This window comes from Meleagris gallopavo, chromosome 15 (genome assembly GCF_905368555.1).
Source record: "Meleagris gallopavo chromosome 15, MGAL_WU_HG_1.1, whole genome shotgun sequence".
NCBI lineage: Eukaryota > Metazoa > Chordata > Aves > Galliformes > Phasianidae > Meleagris > Meleagris gallopavo.
The window spans coordinates 15,227,878-15,247,178 of record NC_139418.1 but is presented as its reverse complement, the minus strand read 5'-3'; the positions used below and the strand labels follow the sequence as shown (position 1 = coordinate 15,247,178).

General features: G+C 45.0%; 2 protein-coding genes across 4 annotated transcripts; both read left to right on the top strand.

Annotated features, from left to right (window-relative positions):
* Nucleotides 1-1,242: 1,242 nt before the first annotated feature.
* On the top strand, nucleotides 1,243-13,054 carry C15H5orf24 (chromosome 15 C5orf24 homolog). 3 transcript variants are annotated; one of them, XM_085236796.1, is made up of 2 exons: nucleotides 1,243-1,387; nucleotides 8,223-13,054. In XM_085236796.1, the coding sequence occupies exons 1-2, from the start codon at nucleotides 1,313-1,315 to the stop codon at nucleotides 8,790-8,792; spliced, it is 645 nt and encodes a 214-aa protein (XP_085092922.1). In that variant the 5' UTR covers nucleotides 1,243-1,312; the 3' UTR covers nucleotides 8,793-13,054. The 3 variants fall into 3 exon arrangements, with proteins under 3 accessions (XP_085092922.1, XP_085092921.1, XP_010717576.3); XM_085236795.1 differs by lacking the exon at nucleotides 1,243-1,387 and adding an exon at nucleotides 1,753-1,887; XM_010719274.3 differs by lacking the exon at nucleotides 1,243-1,387 and adding an exon at nucleotides 2,194-2,328.
* Nucleotides 13,055-15,112: 2,058 nt separating this feature from the next.
* TXNDC15 (thioredoxin domain containing 15) lies at nucleotides 15,113-18,535 on the top strand. The gene is made up of 5 exons (XM_031555685.2): nucleotides 15,113-15,426; nucleotides 15,520-15,911; nucleotides 16,565-16,728; nucleotides 17,264-17,394; nucleotides 18,098-18,535. Exons 1-5 carry the CDS (start codon nucleotides 15,285-15,287, stop codon nucleotides 18,292-18,294), a joined length of 1,026 nt encoding a protein of 341 aa, XP_031411545.2. The 5' UTR covers nucleotides 15,113-15,284; the 3' UTR covers nucleotides 18,295-18,535.
* The last annotated feature ends 766 nt before the right edge of the window (nucleotides 18,536-19,301 follow it).

The window sequence follows — 19,301 nt, the reverse complement described above, 5'->3', positions numbered from 1 at the left end:
ACTTAACGAAAATCCTTAATCTTAACGAAAACATACATTTCCTCTGCCCGTGTACGTTAGCAAACAAATGAATTTTTAGCTCCAGTAACTTGTTCTTAAATAGAGCATTGGTCATGACAGTTACAGCTCTGAATTCTCACAGCTTGCTCAGCATTCCGTGTAGCTGAGGACAGCACTGAGCTCCTGTGACTCTCTGTGTTGGCAACAGGAGGAACTTGTGCTCAACTTGAAAATTTGGATCCATCAGAGACCCAGTGCAGGAGAATGGGATTTTGTGGTCTAGATGTAGGGAGAGGCAGCAGTTTGTTGCATTACCTTACAGATAATGTGATTGTCTGCTACTGGTAATGATAACTTAGAGAAAGAAAGTGGGAATCAAATTCCCAGTCTGTGCAATAGCTATGCTTCAGACCCAGGGAGATTTCACAAAACAAGGCAGTCACAGACACATTTGTCTTTTTGTTTGCTTGCTGTTTTTATTAGCGGCATGTGGATGAGGAAACCAGACCCCACTGCTACCAGATTAATATTTGAGCACTGTGGCACTGAAGGTGACTCATCTGGAATTGGTTTGCCCAGGGCACAATGCAGAGCAGCCACATGGGCACAGCACTGCATAAAGACACATCCAGCAGCAGTCTCAACAAGAGCCCGATTCAGGTTTCACAGCACCGTGGATGGAACCTGTCCCTGCTTCCATTTCCAAGTTCACTGCTGCGTGGTGCTGTCAGCATTTCCGCATTCTGTTAAGCTGATGTTTTTTTTCTGGACAAGGCAGGAGCCTGACTTCCATCACTTTGTACACTAATCTACTGACTAAACATAAGATACCAAAGAGGTTCTCAAATTTCTGTTCTTGACTTGAAGTGCGTTTCCAATGAGTTAGAAGCAATAGAAGCTCATAAATAAATGCAATCATTTGCTAAATTAAGCTGAATAAATGCTGATTTCCCTGCTGCTTTATGTTGGAAGTGGGGATTTCTTCACGCATTGGGAAGCACCGGCACAGCCACTGGCTGTGGCAGGATGTTTCACAGCAACTGTCAGCCTGAAAAGCTCTGAGTATAATAAAAATGGAATATCAGGGGGTTGGAGAACGTGTGCATTCCTTCAGGTGACACTCAGGGGTGTATGTAGTATTTGAGAACTTGTACAGCGTTATTATGGACTGATATCTAGGTGCTGGCAGCAGGCCAGCCGGTGTGGCTGAATATATGGCACTGTTGCTGTTGGAGTAATTAAGAGCACTGATTCTAATCAGTTGGCCGTGCCCTCCTGTGGGCGTTACTGTGTCGTTTCACTGGTCCCGACGATGGCAGGAGGTTGGATGGTGGGAAGCGCTGGGCACAGTTCTGCGTTCTGTGAGGACTCTGAATACTGTCCAAAGGTACAAAGCTTTGTTTTTAACAATCTGCCCTTGCACTCTTACATAAACTCTTCAGAACACGGATGGATAAAATAGGGCAAAATGCTTAACGAGCGTCAGTATTCCTTGCAGCCTGCGAGATGGCTGTGGCATGGGGCACGGACCGGGGCTTACAGGAGCTGCGGCGCAGGGCAGCGCTCCCGGCCCCCCCCCGCAGCGCGCTCCGCTCCGCTCCTCTCCTCTCAGGGAGAAAATGGCGGCGCGGCCGCCGGGCGCCCCCGAGGCCGCCTCCTCCTCCCTCCCGCCCCGCCCCGCCCGGCCCCGCGCAGGCTCGCGGCGCGGCCCCGCTCGGGAGCGCGCTCCTGCCGCCCGCCCGCGCCCGCCCGCCCGCCGCCGCCGCAGCGCCGCTCCCTGCAGCCGCCCGGCGGGGTGTGGGGAGGGGAGGCGGCCGCTCGCTCCCGCCCGCCGCCCCGCGCCGCTCCCAGGCTCGCAGGCGCCGCAGGCCGCTCCGATCTCCGCAGGTAGGTGCCGGCCGGGGCCCTTCTCCTCGCGGCGGGAGGGCAAGATGGAGACGGCGGGGGAGGGGATCGCCGCGCCGCGGGGCCTTCGAGCTCCATTTGCTCGGGGCCGCGAAGAGGGGCCCGCTCCGCCTCGGCGGTGACTCCCGCGGCACGGCCAGGCGGGGCGGGCGGCGGCGCTGCGGCGGGGCTCGGGCTGGGCCGTGGGGCGGGAAGGGCCTGGAGGCGGCGCCGCCGGAGCGGGCAGGGAGCTGCGGTGGCAGCCGGGCCGCCGTGAGCCCCGGCCCCGCGGGCAGCCCCTCGTGCGGCCTTCCTGTCTCGTCCCGTCCCAGTTGCGGGGCCGCGTATTGTGCTCGAGCCGCCGGCGTTACCTTCGGCATTCCCGGCTCTGGTGCTCGTGTCTGCTTCTCGCTACAGACCCGCCGGCCTATGGGATTGCGGTTGGTACGGATGTGCGTTTCCTTGAGGTGTGCGAGCAGTGCACGTCCTGCTCACGTGCATTTCGGGGCTGCCGAGCGCTCTGTTGCTTCCCTGCCATCCCTGTTTGTTGGTCCGCTCACACGTGTGTGTGCTGTGTTCCTGTAAATAGCCCGGTGTGTCCTTAATGCTGCGTAGTCCTTCCAGGTTAATTCGTCAGTAGATGGCTGCGCCTTCAGCTTGTTTGTATTTCTCTCTGGGTGTCACTGAAGAAAGCAGCAGTTATTTGATGCATGTTCTTGTTGTTGATGTTGTTTTGGGTTGGGTTTTTTTTTTTCCCAAAATATGAGGAGCACTTGGTCGGTACATTTCTTAATTAGTGGTTTATTCCTATGTCAGTATTGAAGTGCCAGAGTTTTTCTTACTCTGCTTTTTTTGTCTGTGTCATTACTCCTCAGTGTTAGGTGTGCCCAGAGCAGCGCTGTGCCTTTGCCCACTGTGGCACAGCTCCAGCAGGTGGATGGATGTTGGCTCTGCACGCCGTGTCTGGGGCTGTTGGTAGGTGTCAGAGCCTCCTGTGCTAATCCTGCTGCAGAGAAACCTCATGGAAGCGCACATGGGGAGCTCGGCACTGGGACTAGGGGATGTTTGATCCCTCTCTTAAGCTTTAGAATCCTTCTGTGGGAGGCGGCTGGGGAAGGTGAGAACACCCACGGAGATGAATGAGCACCTCGTGCCTCTCAGCTGTTCCCTGGGGAGAGGAGAGGTGGGCGAGAACACCCGCAGAGATGAATAACCATCTCCAAGCTGAGATCTCCTCTGTTTTTCTTGGGAGAGGAGGAGACAGCTTTACAAGCACTAATGATACTTTCTTTATAAACATGCACCTCCACCTGCTCTGTCATTCATATGCATATCTGGCTTGCTTTGAAATTTGGTAATTACAGAACCGCAGAATAATCAGGGCACCGTTTCACAACCGCACTTTCTCAGGCACAGCCTGGCCCGATGTCTGCCTTGGTTCCGTGCTGCCCTGCCTCCAGTCGTCTTTGCCTTTTCCCCACCCTCCAGTCCCTGTGCTGCATTCGGGATTCGTCAAACCCTTTTGTTCAGGGCTTCTAGGTTTGCTGAATTGTCAGAAAGTCATCTTTGTGAGGTCTGGTCAGCTCTGGGAGTAACTGGGGTGGGTCGTGGAGGAGCAAGAGCAGTTGGTGGCAGTGAGGTAACGTGGTGTTGGCTAACCAACAGCTTTGGTCCATCTGTATCGAGGAAAGCGTGTTCCTGTTCTTCCTCTCTCGCCCCAGTGCCAGCCAACTGCTGTGTTTTCTTGTTGGGTCAGTTTTTGCCTGGTTGTTGGCTTGTCCTGCTCTTGCACAACACTTAGCGTTGGTACAAGAAGTGGGGGTGTATAAGAGGAAACAACAAGATCATCCTGCTCAGAAAAAAAGGGGGGTTGGGGTAGTTTCTGCTGGTGGTGAAGCCAAACTGTCAGTTGTGTCCATGTGATCAGAGGTGCAGTTAATTAGATTACTGACATGGCCCTCAATTTCATGAAGCTGTCCTGACTCGTTTAAGCATCCTCTTTCTCATCATCACTCCACGGTTATATGATCTTAATTTCAGTAGGAAAAAAACTAGCTGGTGTTGATATCTACTGAAACTCTGCCCTTGGGTAGGACAGACTTATTCTGGGGCTGGAGAGGTGAGAGTTCCCTGTTTGCTGTGCAGTCGCATCATGCTGTGCTGTTGTTGATACAAAGGCAGCCGGCGTTCAGGCTCTCCAGGGGACAGTTTCTCTATCTGAGTGTCTAAGTCTCATTTCCTTCTGTTAGATATTGTGAGTTTTGAATTTATAGCAAGCAAAAGCCGCTTTCACCTATTGCCATCAAACATCTCGAGTATTCCACTGAGGGAAGTAGTTTTTTGTGTTCGGCGTGACTGAAATGGGTTTGGACCCGAGCAAAATGCCCCTGCACCTGTACTGCCTGAACAGCAGCAGTGCCTCTGTGCCGGGAGCTGAGCGTCCTGGGGGTTGGGGAGGTGGGGAGAAATGCCTCCAACCCCCCGAGGGCAGTGCTTCTAATTTGTTGCATTGCTTGGGGAGTACTTTGTTTCTCCATCTTCTTTTTTGGATAAAGAATAACTAGAGAAAGAGGAGAGAACACTTCAGGAAACAAGTTCTATTTGCAATCTTGTGTTATTGCAGTAGTACCAGCAAACCACTGCTGTAAAGAGATTGTTTTATGTTCTGGCTCATTTCAATTTATTTTACCTATTGTCAAATGATGAGAAAAATTCTGTTATACAGTGAACGCTTGGAAAGTGTTTTATAAGCACAGTGTGGAGGAACTGGTTGACTGTCTTCAGGGGTAGGTTATGTATTGAATACAGATTCAGGTGTTACAGTGTACGTTGTGCCACTGACTTCTTTTAATGGGAATTCTGGAGGTACAAGATTTGGAAAATAAGCAGTGAGAGTTAACACGTTCTTCTTCTAACAAGGGTTAGAGAGGGAGCTGGCAGTAAAAGAGACACTTGAAAAATGTTTAATTTCAAATAGTGGATTCTTTTAATTTATTGATGGAAGTATTTCTCTTATCTGCTATCCTAAGAAGGAAGAGCAAACCCAATACCGTATCTGCAGTCTTTAAAGGCAGAATACTCATCTGCTTTTCACACTGCTCTCTGCAACCAAACGGAGCCCTTCGGTGCCCCCAAAGCCTGCAGCCCCTGTGCTGCTGAATATGGCACAGAGCCTTCTTTATGTAGGGAGCTTGAACAGAGTTGGTCCTGTGCTTCATTCCAACTATTCTAATTGAGAGAAGTGACGTTCTGGGTACTAGCACAGAAATAATGCTTGTGTTTCTAAGTGCTATGTCACAGACTTTGTATGTGTTTGCTCCAAGGAGGATTGGGTGGTGATGAAGATGTGCTGATACAGTCTCCTACAGCTCTGTTTATACTGTTGAAGCTATTGCAGGGAAACGAGTGAGTTTTATGTACTGTCGTTAAAAGCAGAATTCTCCATATTGGCAATAGGAGTTTACCTTTCTTGGTATAGTTTAAAAAGCTGTAGATGGGTTTCCAGTGTTGTTCAAAGGCCCTGATTCCAGGTGTGTTTCAGCAGCTTTAAGCTAGAAGAATGCTGTGTTTGGGGTAAAGAGAGGCACCGTTTCTGCCTAACCATAACATCACAGGAATTAGGTGAAACTTCCTAAGTTTCTGCTGGGTCTGCATTGTCTTTAACAAGATTTCTATTTCATCTCCCAGCAGAAAAGAGTAAAGAATGTCAAGCTTGACAGTGAAATACAAGATGCTAAGTGGCAGCCTCACTGACAGGTAGAGCTGTGAGCCAAACCAGACCTCACGCTCACCTCGCTGGTGCTGAGCCAGGTCAGCTCTGTGGGCACTCAGAATTGTGGTAAGGCAGCAGTATGCTGACGGGTGGGATTATAGCCACAGTCAGAACCCCCAGCAACAAAACCTGCAGGTCCCACACAGATGGCCATCTTCCTGTCCTCCTTCCAAGCAGCAGTGCAGCTTCTGTGCTTCGTTGTGTGGGGAGCTCTTGTGCTGTCTCTTTCCAGAGTTAGTTTATCCAGTCCCTTCCCCAGCATTTGAATGAAAATTGATTACTAGATAGAGAAGGATCCAAACAGAAAACTTGGTGCAGCCTCCGGTAGAAACCCTCTCAAAGTGCCACTGAATGAGTTTAGTGCAATGCCTGGTGTTAACTGTTACGTTGAGACATTCAGCAGGATTTAAAACCGACTTAAACAAACCTGCACATTTCTATTTACATACTTAAGTTCTAAGGTTCTAAACAAGTATGTTCCGTTTCACTGGGAACTTTTCAGGCTGGTTGTGCTGAAGAATGCTTGGGCACAAAGTGGTGTGCATTTGCTCATACAGTATAGCTGGAGTGGGATTTTTAAGCTGCCATCGCGTCGGATTCTTTCCTCAGTTATATTCCCCCCACCAAAAAACTTGCTTCTGCTCTTCAGATGACTCATGCAGTGTGCCTGCTTCATTCTTTCATTCCCTACTGCAATGTGAGTACAGAAAAAATGAGGCTGGAAATGTCCATGCCAGAGTAACTAAGGTAGACTAGAAAGCTCTTTTCTAGAGAAAACTTTTCATAAATATATGTCTCAGATAAAAGAAAATATAGAATGCGAGCTTTGGGTTCTACTTGACATTTTCATGGCTTAAATAATAGCAGTAACAAAGACTGTGACCAGATGCAAGGAGAACTAGCATCAGGCCAGTTTTGCACTTGAAGGCAGTGTTTGCAGAGCACTGTTGCCCTGCACACTGGGTGCTGACCCTGCCTGTTCTCTGCTAAAGGCAGGCTTGCTAATTATTCTAATATATATATATATTTTACTGGCTAGTCAACATCTGCAGTAACAGTAGTTTCATGTTTGTGCCACCGTTTCCCCATTCAACATTCAGAATTGTAGCACGTGGATAATCTCTGCTAGAGCCATCTATTATTTGGACTATGCTGCTATCATGGTTTCACTATGTGACATAAAACCATATTCATGTATTTGCACAAGAGTAATGCATACACTGTAACATGCATTTGTGGAGCCAAGGTAAACGGGAGTTTGAGCAGGGAGTGTAACCATTGTAATCAGGAGGAAAGGGCACGCATGGGGATTTTCTCCTGGGTAAACAGCCTGCTTCTGTTATTGTTTCTCTGGCTGGGAGGAAACCCTTGCAACTGTGGGATAAATTCAGTGGTCGATGGTAGAATTTAGATTTGTTTGCCTTAGGAAATACTCCTTATCTACAGGAGCCAAAATGCCATCAGTATTCCAGACCTTACTTGTTAGAGAATGTACAGCAAGAAACATTTGTCCTCCCAGCTGTGAGTGAAGGGCACAGAATTGCTGTGAAGAGCCGGATAGTGATGGGTTAATCTTGTCCTCAGCATGGTTAAACGTTACACAGGCTGAATGGGTGCAGTGTCATCCTGTTCCTCTTTGAGAACCTCATTGGCTGCTGCTGTCCTTACCTGCTGGATGTCTGTCTGTCTGTCTGTCTGCAGCTGGGGCAGCACGCAGAGCACAGGAGTCACCTTTGTAGCGTCCTGAAGTTTCTGCTTTGTAACAGATTCCTTGTGTAGCTCTGCATTCCCAGCCGTGGCATTGCTGTCTTTGCAGAGTATCTCACCTATTTCAGTGTTTCTTACATAACTGCAGAAAGAAACAACAACAGTCAGAGAGTGATGAGGCACTGGAACAGGCTGCCCAAGGAGGCTGTGGATGCCCCATCCCTGCAGGCATTCAAGGCCAGGCTGGATGTGGCTCTGGGCAGCCTGGGCTGCTGGTTGGTGACCTGCACACAGCAGGGGGTTGGAACTGGATGAGCACTGTGGGCCTTTGCAACCCTGGCCATTCTGTGATTCTATGAACAAAACTGATTAGTTTTTTATTAATTAAAAAACACAATCTCCATGAGCCTGTATCTGTTGAACAGGAGAACAGTGTGGTGTTTTTCCTGGCTCACAGATGCTGGCTAATCTTGCAACTAGAGCAGCTAGGAAGTGGATGAGGTTTGGTTAAAAGGGTTTTGAAATAGCAGTAGGTGTGTGTATATTTTGTATCTTTTGGCTGAAATGCTCTTGTTCAGTTCTTTAATGCCCTTCTTCCCTAATTGTGTGCTTCTGAATAGCGTGTCCTTTAAATAGTTGCTTTTAACTACACGTAAAGGTTACATGCAGACCTTCAAGTGAAAACTTACCAAAACTTTCCATTTAAAAAAATAATTTACTGGCATCAGTGCTGTTTAATAAAAATGGAAATTGCTTGAACTTGTTGTAGAAAACAGAGGTAAATCTTTAAAGGCTTTCTTGCGGAACAGTGCAGTATTGTTTTTTATTGATATAGATTTGTCTTTCTTATTTTCGATAGAAAATGATGCACCCTGTTGCCAGCAGTAATGCAGCATTCTGTGGGACGGGCAAGAGCTCTTGCCTTAACGAAGACAGCGTGAGAGCTGCTGACCAGTTTGACTTGTATGCCACGCAGCAAAGTAAATACAGCCACGCAGTGAGCCACAAACCCATCGCGTGCCAGAGACAAGATGCGCTGAATGAGTCCCACCTGCAGACCACAAGCAGCAGGAATATAGAAACAAAAGATGAACTGAAGAAAAAGAAAAACCTCAACCGATCCGGTAAACGTGGGAGGCCATCAGGGACCACAAAATCAGCAGGGTACCGAACCAGCACGGGTCGACCCCTGGGGACCACCAAAGCAGCTGGATTTAAGACAAGTCCAGGCAGACCCTTGGGCACAACTAAAGCAGCAGGATACAAAGTCAGCCCAGGCAGACCTCCAGGTAGCATTAAAGCTCAATCCCGGTTTGCAAATCTAAGTTATACGTGTGGCAGTGCAGCTTTTCCTTATCCTATGGTGCATAACAGAGGAGTGCATGCTGCTGGTGAAACTAGCAGCAAACTCAAGCAGCCTAACGAATGAAAGGAAGGAATTAGTAACTGCTTACTAATCTGCTTTACTCTGGATTTTGGCATGTTTCTTGCATTTTATTGTAGCATTTGCATACGTTTGAGTTTCTAGATTTTATTTTTACTCAAATAATGCCATAGTCTATGGGTGCAGTTCAGTAACTTTTAAAGCAGTGTCGAGAGGGCATTGGTATAAAGTCTTCTTTGTTGTTGTTTTTAAATCGTAATTTAAAAGAAAGTCTGAACTGAAGGATAGGCCGTGGTGTCTACACCTTAGTAAAATCCATGTTCCTAGTTTTACGTTCAGTTTTGGGTAAATCTAGTTTTGTGGTTATGCATTAAGTAATTGAAAGAAGGAGGAGAGAATTAGCTGGCTGTTGGCTGATGATGGGGCCTATCTCACCATAGGGAACTCGTGCAGATGAGTTCATACTTGATAAAGAAAAAGAAACTATTTGGGACTGTTTAACTTAGTTAAAACAGCGACATTCTGAGTTCCTGTGTGTTTTTAAAGGAATAGAAAGCAAGTTACGTTCTTCTCTTCAGCAGGAGCTTCTACAGACCTCAGGCAGATCCATAGAAACTTAACAAACCAAAAAAAAAAAAAAAAACCAACAAAACCCAACCTTTTTTTTTTTTTTTTTTCCCCAATGTTGATTTCTGGAGTTGTAGCATTAAGTGAATTTCGATTAATGTTCCAAAAACATTGTTGAAGATATACCAGAAAGCTGAGCGTTGGTGCAGCGCGGTGCAGCGTCACGGCGCCTTATGAACACGAGCTCATTTGCCTTTAGGTGATAGCTGCTCTTTGTGTTACGCCGGCACAGGATTCTGCCATGTAATTTAGAAATGCCTAAATATATTTACCAAACCACAGATAATTCTTTACATTTTGAAATATTTTATAAGAGATTAAGTACTGTTCGCTCTAGTAACGTACTTGGTTAATATTAAACAGTACGTCCTTAATCTGTAAATAGCTATTTACACTGGTTTTTGCCTTTAAAAATCTGTGCTTAGGTGGCGACAGTTTAATAGCTTTTAAAGTATTAATCTATAATGTTTACAAATTAAACTTTTTAAATAGACACTGCTGCCAAGTTTTCAGGCTTCGTTTTGCCAGATATTCCTGGAAATACAGTTATTGCATTGTTGGACACTTACGCTATATTTAAGTTACGGAACGTTCTATATCTACCAAAGGACACCATTTTCATGATTTATAAAAGCAAACTGTATAGCTGATGCAAACAGGATGCAGTTTACTGCACTGCTAGACCCCAGAGATGAAGTAATTCATAGGAATTCATCTATGCATGCAAGCTGAAAAAAAACGTTGTTGGTTGACTATAAATACCTTTCTTGACTCAAACTTAAGCCTTCCCTCTTTCCAAAAGAAATGTTCCATTTTTCAGCTGGGTGTGTTTAATTTAAGTGTGAGAGAGCGTATGTATGTGTGTAATGTGCACATACTTTAATCTAGACTTCAAAAAAAAAAAAAAAAAATCAATCCTCAATGTTGCATATTGTTTGTTCCAAATTTATTTTTACTGGAACCCAAGCTTTTTTTTTTTCCCACCTGGAAGAAAGTTTCTATTTAAGCGGTTTGAAGCAAAATGTGACTTTATGATAAATTTGTAGGCTCGTGCATCCGGGGAGGGGGTGGATATATAAAGCTTGGCAATCTGGGGAGTAAAAGAAATTGGGTTAATTAGTGCTTATGCTGGACTGATAACTTTTGTTAACATAAATGCTATTCTGGCCTGCTGACATTTTGATGAGAGCTCTTGATTTCAGTGATGACAACTTAAGAAACAGATGTCATGTTTCATACCTTTTTTATCAGGAAAAAAGCAGCAAGCCTTCAGGTGTTCCAGTGATGCCTAACACATAATGAGCTGGACTTTATGCTGTACTTTACGATAGGTGTGTTGAATTGTTTTTGGGGAACTGTGTATGCACTGGCAACTAAGACAATGAACCTCAACTGTACTGGATGGCTCCTTAGTCGATGTATGAATTAACGGCAGCTAAACTGCTACTAAAAATAGTTTCTTCATGCTGAAGCTATGAAATCCAGTGATACTTTCTGTTCCTCAGCAAACTCACAAGTCTGAAATTTAGCGATTTCTCAGAACGATGTAACTTCTGACACATGCAAAATGCTAACGTGAGTTAATTCACCCTCAGGATCTGTGTTGTATTGGCTGTTTTTAATCAGATGATTTTTCAACAAAAGACTGCTTTAAGTTCTTACCTGAGCTCAGCTGGGAAAGCAGTCCTCTTCAGCTGAATGTAGTACCTGCAGGAGCGTCACACCTCGCTGGCAAGGAACATGTTGCATGTCACCACTGTACCTTGGAGAAACTCCACTTACCTCCTCTGTTTATCTGGTTTGCTCCTGTTCCATTTCTCACTCGTGCATCTACTCGATGGTGCTGTGCTGTGTGTCAGGAGATGATGCAGCTGTATCACTGTTCTGCTAGTATAATGAATTTTAATTGAGTATGCTGATGAAATAATGAAATCGTCTAAGCAATTTCTGTTCATTACACTGTTTATTAATTATATCAAATGAAATATAATCCCAGAAGAAAAAAAAAAAACCCAACAAACAGCAATTAATGTTGTCAATTGTGAAACGAGGAGCATAAAGTAGAAAAGTGTTTGGAGAGTCTGTAAAGGGCTGTGTGGCACCTGGGATGTAGCAAGGAGACCAGCAGAGTCCTGCTGGGCATTTCCTCATTCTGCTTTATTTAGATCTGACTGTAGTCGACTGGCGCCATGCTGTGAGAGGAAGAAAAAGGAAGGAAGACATTTGAAGTGAAAGAGGAATGGAATTTTCGAATACTTCTGCTTTGCCTATGTATAGTCTGCAGAATACATTGTGCTTTAAAAAAAACCCAAACAACCAAACAACACTTTTCTTTCCACGTAAACACTGAAGCAGCATGTTAATGCCTAAACTTTACTAGTACCAGTGGGAAAACTGGACTTTTCCCCCCGTAGTATGAAAACATAACTTGTAAGGTAAATTGCTTATTTTATATTCTATATCATAATTCAGCTATTCATAAGCTAGGATCACTGTTGTGTGTTAGCACTGTTCAGCAGATCTACGAGTTTGCTTTCTAATGATTTCTTTTAATTATCAAGTCTCTAACGTCTTATTTATACATGAATGAAATGTACTCACTTGCTATTACTCCTTGATGATGCTATACAAGTTCACTGTTTAATATACATAGAGTAACGACTATTCAGTTTCTGATTAAATTTACTTAAACTTTAAAACCAAATAGTTTTGCTACTATCAAGTCTTGCACTGGACATATTCAAGATGATAGCACCATATTTTGGCAGGAAAAAAAAACAAAACAGATACCATCCATCAGAAGAGGCTAACTGTGAAATTTAGTTCAGTATTTTTAAAATCAGCTGTTAGCCTTGTTGTTAAAGCAGCACTCTTTATATCTTGGATTTAGTTCAATCAAAATAACTCCATATCAAGAGCCATTAAAGATCTCTGTTTTGAAGGAATATATTTTCACTTCATCTGAAAGATCTGAGAGTTTGGTCGGGACAAAACCAAGCCTTGTCAGTGAAAAGTGATGTGTCTATAAAAAGAATTACTTGGAACTACAGTACACAGAGTAATTCAGATGTGAATTGAACTCCCTTCCCCCTTTTTGAAGAGCTTTAAAAGGCAGAGTGAAACGAAGTCATTTGTCTGCTGGCTTCGTTAACCGAGACTCTGCTATTCTTTGTTGTATGTATAATAACATTTCATGCTATCCCTAGAGTTGACAGTTAAAACAGTTGATAACAATCATTAATACTTTGACCTGCAGACCTAATTTCTGACCACAAAAGAAGTTTATTCTTCTCTATTTTAATGCATATATTTTAACACTGCTTAAATATATTTATGACTTTAGTAGAGACTAGACTTTTCTCTTTAAGATTTTTTTTTCTTCAGATAGATAAATCTGTATTCTGAAGTTTGGAACCACTTTCTGATACTTTAACCTTTCATCGTTTGCTTTTCCACAGGTTTACTTTGGGGAAACAGTAATCTGTTAAATATCTAGTATCAGCACCCTGTCCTCTGCTGTAAAAAGCCTGATTAGATACTGTGTATGTTTTTATGTCCATGAACTTGAGCTACTCGTGTGCAATTATGTGTATGGGAATGGAGTAGTGTTCATGATCTGTATTTACATCATCATATGGATGTATATTTATTAATAAAGTTAATACTTTAAAACCTAACAATTACTTCCTATGTGCTTTTTGTTTTAATATATGTATTTTTAAATTCTGGCTTCAGATTCCTATGGCCAGCGTATCAGACCAATAACTTCAACCTGTCTCTGCTGTAAGCAGGAATTGTTTGTTCTCCCAGTGTCTCTGTTGTAGGTAAGTGTAAAGCATTGTGGTGCAACTCGTAGAGATGTTGCTTAAAATCAGGTGATAGGTTTTGTTCTTTGTCTCCCTGAAGTGCAGGTGAATCCAACCACAACAGACTGTGTTCGTGCTCGTGTGGACTTAAGAACGCATCAAGAATTTGTGAGAGTTGGAGGACGTTCATAAATTACACAGTTCAGGCTTTTTAGCAGCCTTGGAGGTTGCTTTACTGCTCACATTTATCACAGATTACGACTTATTCATATGGACAGACTAGCAATGTTTGTTTGCCAGCTATGCTGCCAAACTGGCTGGCCAGCTGGACCTTAAAAAAGCTTTACAGTGGTTTTATCTTCCTGACGATGCCGTTTGTGTGTCTGATTTGACACCGGGGTGTGCTTTGGAGCTGGACTGGCATCCTAATGCTCTCGTGAAGTACCTGTCTCAGTGGGATCTCTTCCAATAAGACAAACAATATAGTGTGAATTAGCAACATCGTACCTATTCGGTATGATGGCTCAACAAAGTGTCTTTTTGGACCAAGAGAAATGAAGATTGTTCTTAACAGTTAATCATGTAAAGCTGTAATTCCTAAAGATAAAGGGCTGCCTTGCTGACTTGCACTGTGTGCTGTAGTTACCAGGCTTCTGCCTGTGGCACTGTGTATGGCTTAACATGTAAGGGAGAGTTCTGGCCTGACCGTGCAGGATTGGCAGCCCAAAATTACAGTGCTCTGCAACTGGCTTGCACCCAGGTTCCCTGCATGGCCTAGGGATGGCAATGTCTCACTTCTTCCCATCAGTGAAAACTTGGCAAAAAATATCTGCTTATCTTGCAGGGTTCCGGAAGGAGTCATTAGCAAACAACTTTTAACTGCTTTGAAGCTGCAGTGTGTTGTGGAATTGTCAGGTGGTATTTAAGTGATCTGAGGCAGATCCTGCCTTTCATGTTGCATTTTTCATACCACAAAACCTTGTTTCCAATTAGTGAAAAAATATCACACTAGCAATTAGTGCGAGTTTGATTATTTAGAGTAGGCCTCAGAGATACGCATAATACTAAAAAGTGTTTTTCTGCTGCTTTATGTGGTCATCTTTGTAAATATTCAGCTCTGCCCATCTTGCGAGAACAGAATGCAAAGTCACACCTCCCAAATGTAGCGTAAGGTAGAGCTGCCTGTGTGACCTCAGTCTCTGTTCTGACTTGAATGCTTATTTTTTTTTCTTCTCATGCTGTTGAATACACAGAAAATCAGCTGTGAGAATTGTGAGTGAATGGAAACGTGAAGACCTTGGCGTTGTCTCTGTTCCGTTCTGTTGTCTTTCACTCCTTACATTGCCAGGGAAGGAGCTTGCTTGCTGTGACTGTGAAATCCAGCTGCCTTAATACACGGTGCACAACTGACTGACTGACATTTCAGTGTTCATCCATGGCTGCAACACAAGACTCGTATTACACAAGTCCTCTTTCCAACAAACAGCTTTCCTAATGTATGATTGATTCTTGAATAGATGGTCAGCAGTGTGTGGGGCCAGGAGTTGGACTCGGTATTCCTTACGGCTCTGTTTTGACTCAGGAGTTTCTCTGACTCTGTTGGTGTTGTTTTTATTTTTGTTTATTTTTTTCCTAGACATTTTTCCTAAAAGCAAACATTTGGCATTTAAAGTCAGAAAAATGTGAGCCACTGAATAGCTGTGGAGCAAACAACGGATTTGAGGTGAAGAATGCCAGCTGTGTGGCCGCAACTGGGGATGGAGGGCATGTTTCCCACAGCCTCTTGGGCTGTGTTTTATGCTCGTTGTCTTCTGTCAACTGGACCGCTGTGTTCTCTATGCAAACTTAACTCGTGTTTTGTATCTTTAGGTCACTGCAGCTTCAATATTTATTCTCGTACAATTTATACTCGGCAGTGACTGGGTTCGGTGGTAGTTTTTCACGGAATAATTCCTCGGTGCCTTGCAGTGGTATCGGAGCTCCAGCAGCCTTCCCGTCTCTTCACGTGGGCACCTGGCCTCAGCCCTGAGCCGTCCCCCGCCACCGCTGAGAACGCGAAACCGCCCCGCCAAAATGGCGGCACGCCGCGTTCCGCTCCCAACGTATGCACGTATGGCACCGGAAGCGGAAGCGCCTGGGCAGTTCCGGCGGAAGTGACCGTCGTCCGGGGAGACGCAGCGCTGTGATGGGAATGTGGCGGCTGCTGGTGCTGCTGCTGGCCGGGCTCGGCCGAGCCCTGCCGGAGGGTGAGGCTGGGACTGGCGTGAGGCCGGGCCGAACCGGGAGGTGGGTGCGGAGCCTCCGCCGGGACCGGGGCTGATCTCTTCCTCCTGGCGCAGGGGCGGTGACGGAGCCGGGCGCCGGCGGTTCCGGGCCGATCAGCGGCGAACCTGTGCGGTACCGAACGGCGGAGATGGCTGACGCGATGCTGGGCAGCGGACCGCCGGGCCAGCCGCCCGTGGTGCTCTCGGCGGTGCCGGGAGAGGCGAGAGAAGGGCGGGAAGCGGAGATTTGCGAGGCGGCGGCCGGCGGAGGGGAGTGCGGCGCTGGGAGCGGGCCCGGGGCTCCTCCCGCCCCGCCCGGAGCGGCCGTCGTGCTGGAGACCGTGCTGCCCGCGGGCGAGGAGCCCAACGGCACTGCCGAGAGCGTGAAGGCCCCCAAGGTGAGCTGCGAGGAGAGGAACGTTACTGGTATCAGCAACTTCACGGTGCAGATCCTGAACGTGTCCCAGGTGAGCGGCCCGCGGCATCGTGCAGCTCTGCATATCGGGGGTGGGAAGCGTTGGTCTGTGTGTGCGTTTGTGTCTTTTAGTGCTTGATCTGGCGAGTGTCTTTGTGTAATGGGGAAAGCTTAAGCAAAGGTGTTCGTTGCATCGTTATGAGCTGGAACAAATGGAAGAACAGCTCAGTCCACAAGTACGTGTGTCTCGTGTGTGCACTTGTGGTGAATTGCCAGCCTTAATGCTGTATAGATCCGTATCTCTAGGGTTGTTTGTGGCACTTACAGGCAATACCAGTTACTGTATCTAGTGTGGCTCTTGTAATAGAGATGGTGGTTTTTCTGGAGGGGGATTGTGTTGTAATTTTCTTATTTTTAGTAATTGTTTTAAAATAACCTTTGAAAAGGTTAAACACACTGCCGTTTCTTTCAAAAGGGTTAAGCAAAGATGTTTCTACTTGATAAACATCATCAACTGTCTAATTAATAGCCTGGTCTGGTGGTTGGCATCCCTGCCCATGGCAGGAGGGTTAAAACTAGATGATCATTACGGTCGTTTTCAACGCAGGCCATTCTGTGAGATGATTCTATGATTGCTGAGTGATGCATTCCTATGTAGGACAACTTAACAAAATGTTTGCCCGTGTCTGTTATGCTCTCTCTAAGGATCTGATGGAGTTCTTAAACCCAAACAGCAGTGACTGTACGTTGGTCCTTTTCTATACGCCATGGTGCCGCTTTTCCGTAAGCCTGGCACCTCATTTCAACTCTTTACCTCGAGCGTTTCCCATTCTTCGCTTCCTGGCACTGGATGCATCACAGCACAGCAGGTAGTTTACACTTCCTGTGCTCTGGTCTCAGTTTATTTACAATAGCAAGTTGTGTGTTTTAAAAACAGCAGTGTTTTTTTAATGGTTTATTATAAGTAGTTGTGTCTGTTTTCTTTTTGACTATAATGTTTCCGCATTTTCTTTCTCTTGACAACTTTACAGGAAGGAAATGCTACTCTGTTGGTAGCTTACTTGGCCTGGAAATTGTGTTCTGTTATCTGACTTTCGGGTATCACAATTCTGAGGAGTGCTAAATATTCATTCACCTTATGCATATCCTTGGATAACAAAACCTGGTTCCATACAGCACTTGTGTGTATGGAGAAGAAACATCCACTTCTGAATGTCATATAATTAACATAATTGATAAAGCAGTAGTAAGCATCCCTAGTACCACAAAAAGTGGCTGCTTATTATTTTCTTATAAAGTGACTCATTTAGTGAAGCTGACACTTGCTGTGTCGTGGCTGCCTTTGTTCTTTTCTTCACTGGATTTCTTTTCCTTCATGGCCTGTTTGTGCTTTGTGTTCTCCAGCTTATCAACTCGGTTTGGAACTGTGGCTGTACCCAATATCCTCCTTTTCCAAGGTGCTAAACCTATGGCTAGATTTAATCATACAGACAGAACGCTGGAAACACTGAAAGACTTCATTTTTAATCAAACAGGTATGTAAAGCAGCACTGAAGTATCAATAGGAAGAACAAGTTGGCTTTTAGCTCCATACACAGCTTTCCTCTTATTATTATTCTTTATTCCTCTTACGTTGTTATTTAATGTGAATCTGATTAAGACCCTGAGAGAATCCAGCAGAGATTTGCTGCAGGAACTGAGTTTTGAGGCATGGTGAAACCAGAAACTGACTGGGCTGCTTTTGCAATGTAGAAGGAAACAGTGGGGTTTAAGGTAGAAGGATTGGGTGCATCTTCATGCCCAAATCTTTCATTTGGGAGTGGGGGAACCTTGGGAATGTTGCCAGTGCCATGCAAGGCTGAGAGCAGCTGGAGAATAAAACAAAACAAAAAAAAAAAACATGCACAGGTGTATGAGAGCCTTCATAAGAGGCCAGAAATGCTTGTATTTCCAAATACAGCAGAGATGCTTGAAATACAACCCCACAAACTTAGAAAAAAATTGTGTGAAGGACAGAACAATGCTTTTCCTGTTATTAAGCTGTGCATATACCTTGATTGCTGTTCAGTTTTCCATAAACAAACTATATACTAGACATATTAAAATCTAAGAACCAGCTCAACAAACACTTAGGTCTGTCTGTATGTGTGCCTTAGAGAGGAACAGAGCTGCAAAGACAAAGAACTTCTCTGTGTTTAATGGCCGTTACTGGTGTTGATGAAGGATGTTCTTTTCCAGGTATAGAAGCTAAAAATGATGTGACTGTGACAGAGGAAGACTGGAAGGGGCCTCTGCCCAGCGTTCTGACAAAAGGAGTAGACTGGCTGCTCGTGTTTTCCGTGCTGTTTCTGGCCAGCTTTATCATGTATGCTACCATTCGGACTGAGAGCATTCGGTGGCTGATCCCAGGGCAGGAGCACGAACACCAAGAGTGATTGGAGGTGCTGAAGCAGGGACACAATTTCCTGTGTGTAAAGCAGGTGTCGTGCGGAGTGGAAGTACTTAAGAATGAACTGTTGGATTTGTTGGTTGTAATTTATAATGTTGATGGAAAATTAGCTTTATTTACCAACTACTGAATTTTTATAAAGTGAACTGAGGCAAAAAGAGTGGTGAGTAAACTACTGTGGAGAAACAAGAACTAAATAAGTATTTATTAAAGTGCTCTGACCTGTTTGTTTCTCGTGGACCTTAATGTAAATGTGTGATACCGTTCTGCTTCTCTTTTATGAAGAGATCTCTGAGCTTTGTAGATCTATTACAGCACATTGGCCTGCATATGTGGCAGAGCTTGGCTGGAGTGCAGGGTTGCTTCTGTACTGCTGAAATCTGGGAATCTTCTTTTACAAACCTAGAAATGTATGAGGTGGTGCTTCTACACAGACATTGTGGTCAACGCATTGGAATTAGAATGTGCTTTTGATTCATGGATTCCTGAAATGAAGAAGTTTTCCAGGGATGCGCAGGTGAATGGTGGTGTCACTAAACCTCTTTGTCAGTGAAATGAACTATGAAGAAGAGAAATATGTTTTAAGATCCGGTTCACTTCATTTGAATTATCCTAATAGCCGAAAAGGTTTTCCCATTAACTGTCTGTGTTGGTTTATACTTCAGGGCAGAATCATGCCAGCAATTATAAAAATGCAGGTATTTGTTGTACAGCTCTCTACAGGGTGACTGTTTTTCACCTTTGGTGCCGGGGGTAGATACTTGTCTTGCTCCGTGTTCTATGAGCCTTGGCTTACTGGAGATGCAGTGCAGATGAGTTTAGAGTGCTTTGCAAGGAGCACATATCCCTGCTCATACCTCTCCTGCTGGGGAAGGGCAGGTCCTATATTCCTGTGTTAAGGCTGCAAGGATAAAACTGCTGCTACTGAAGGTCAAGGGAGGAAGTATGCAGTTACTAAGGCTTTGAGCAGTAAGGTGGAGAGCTCTTCTCGTC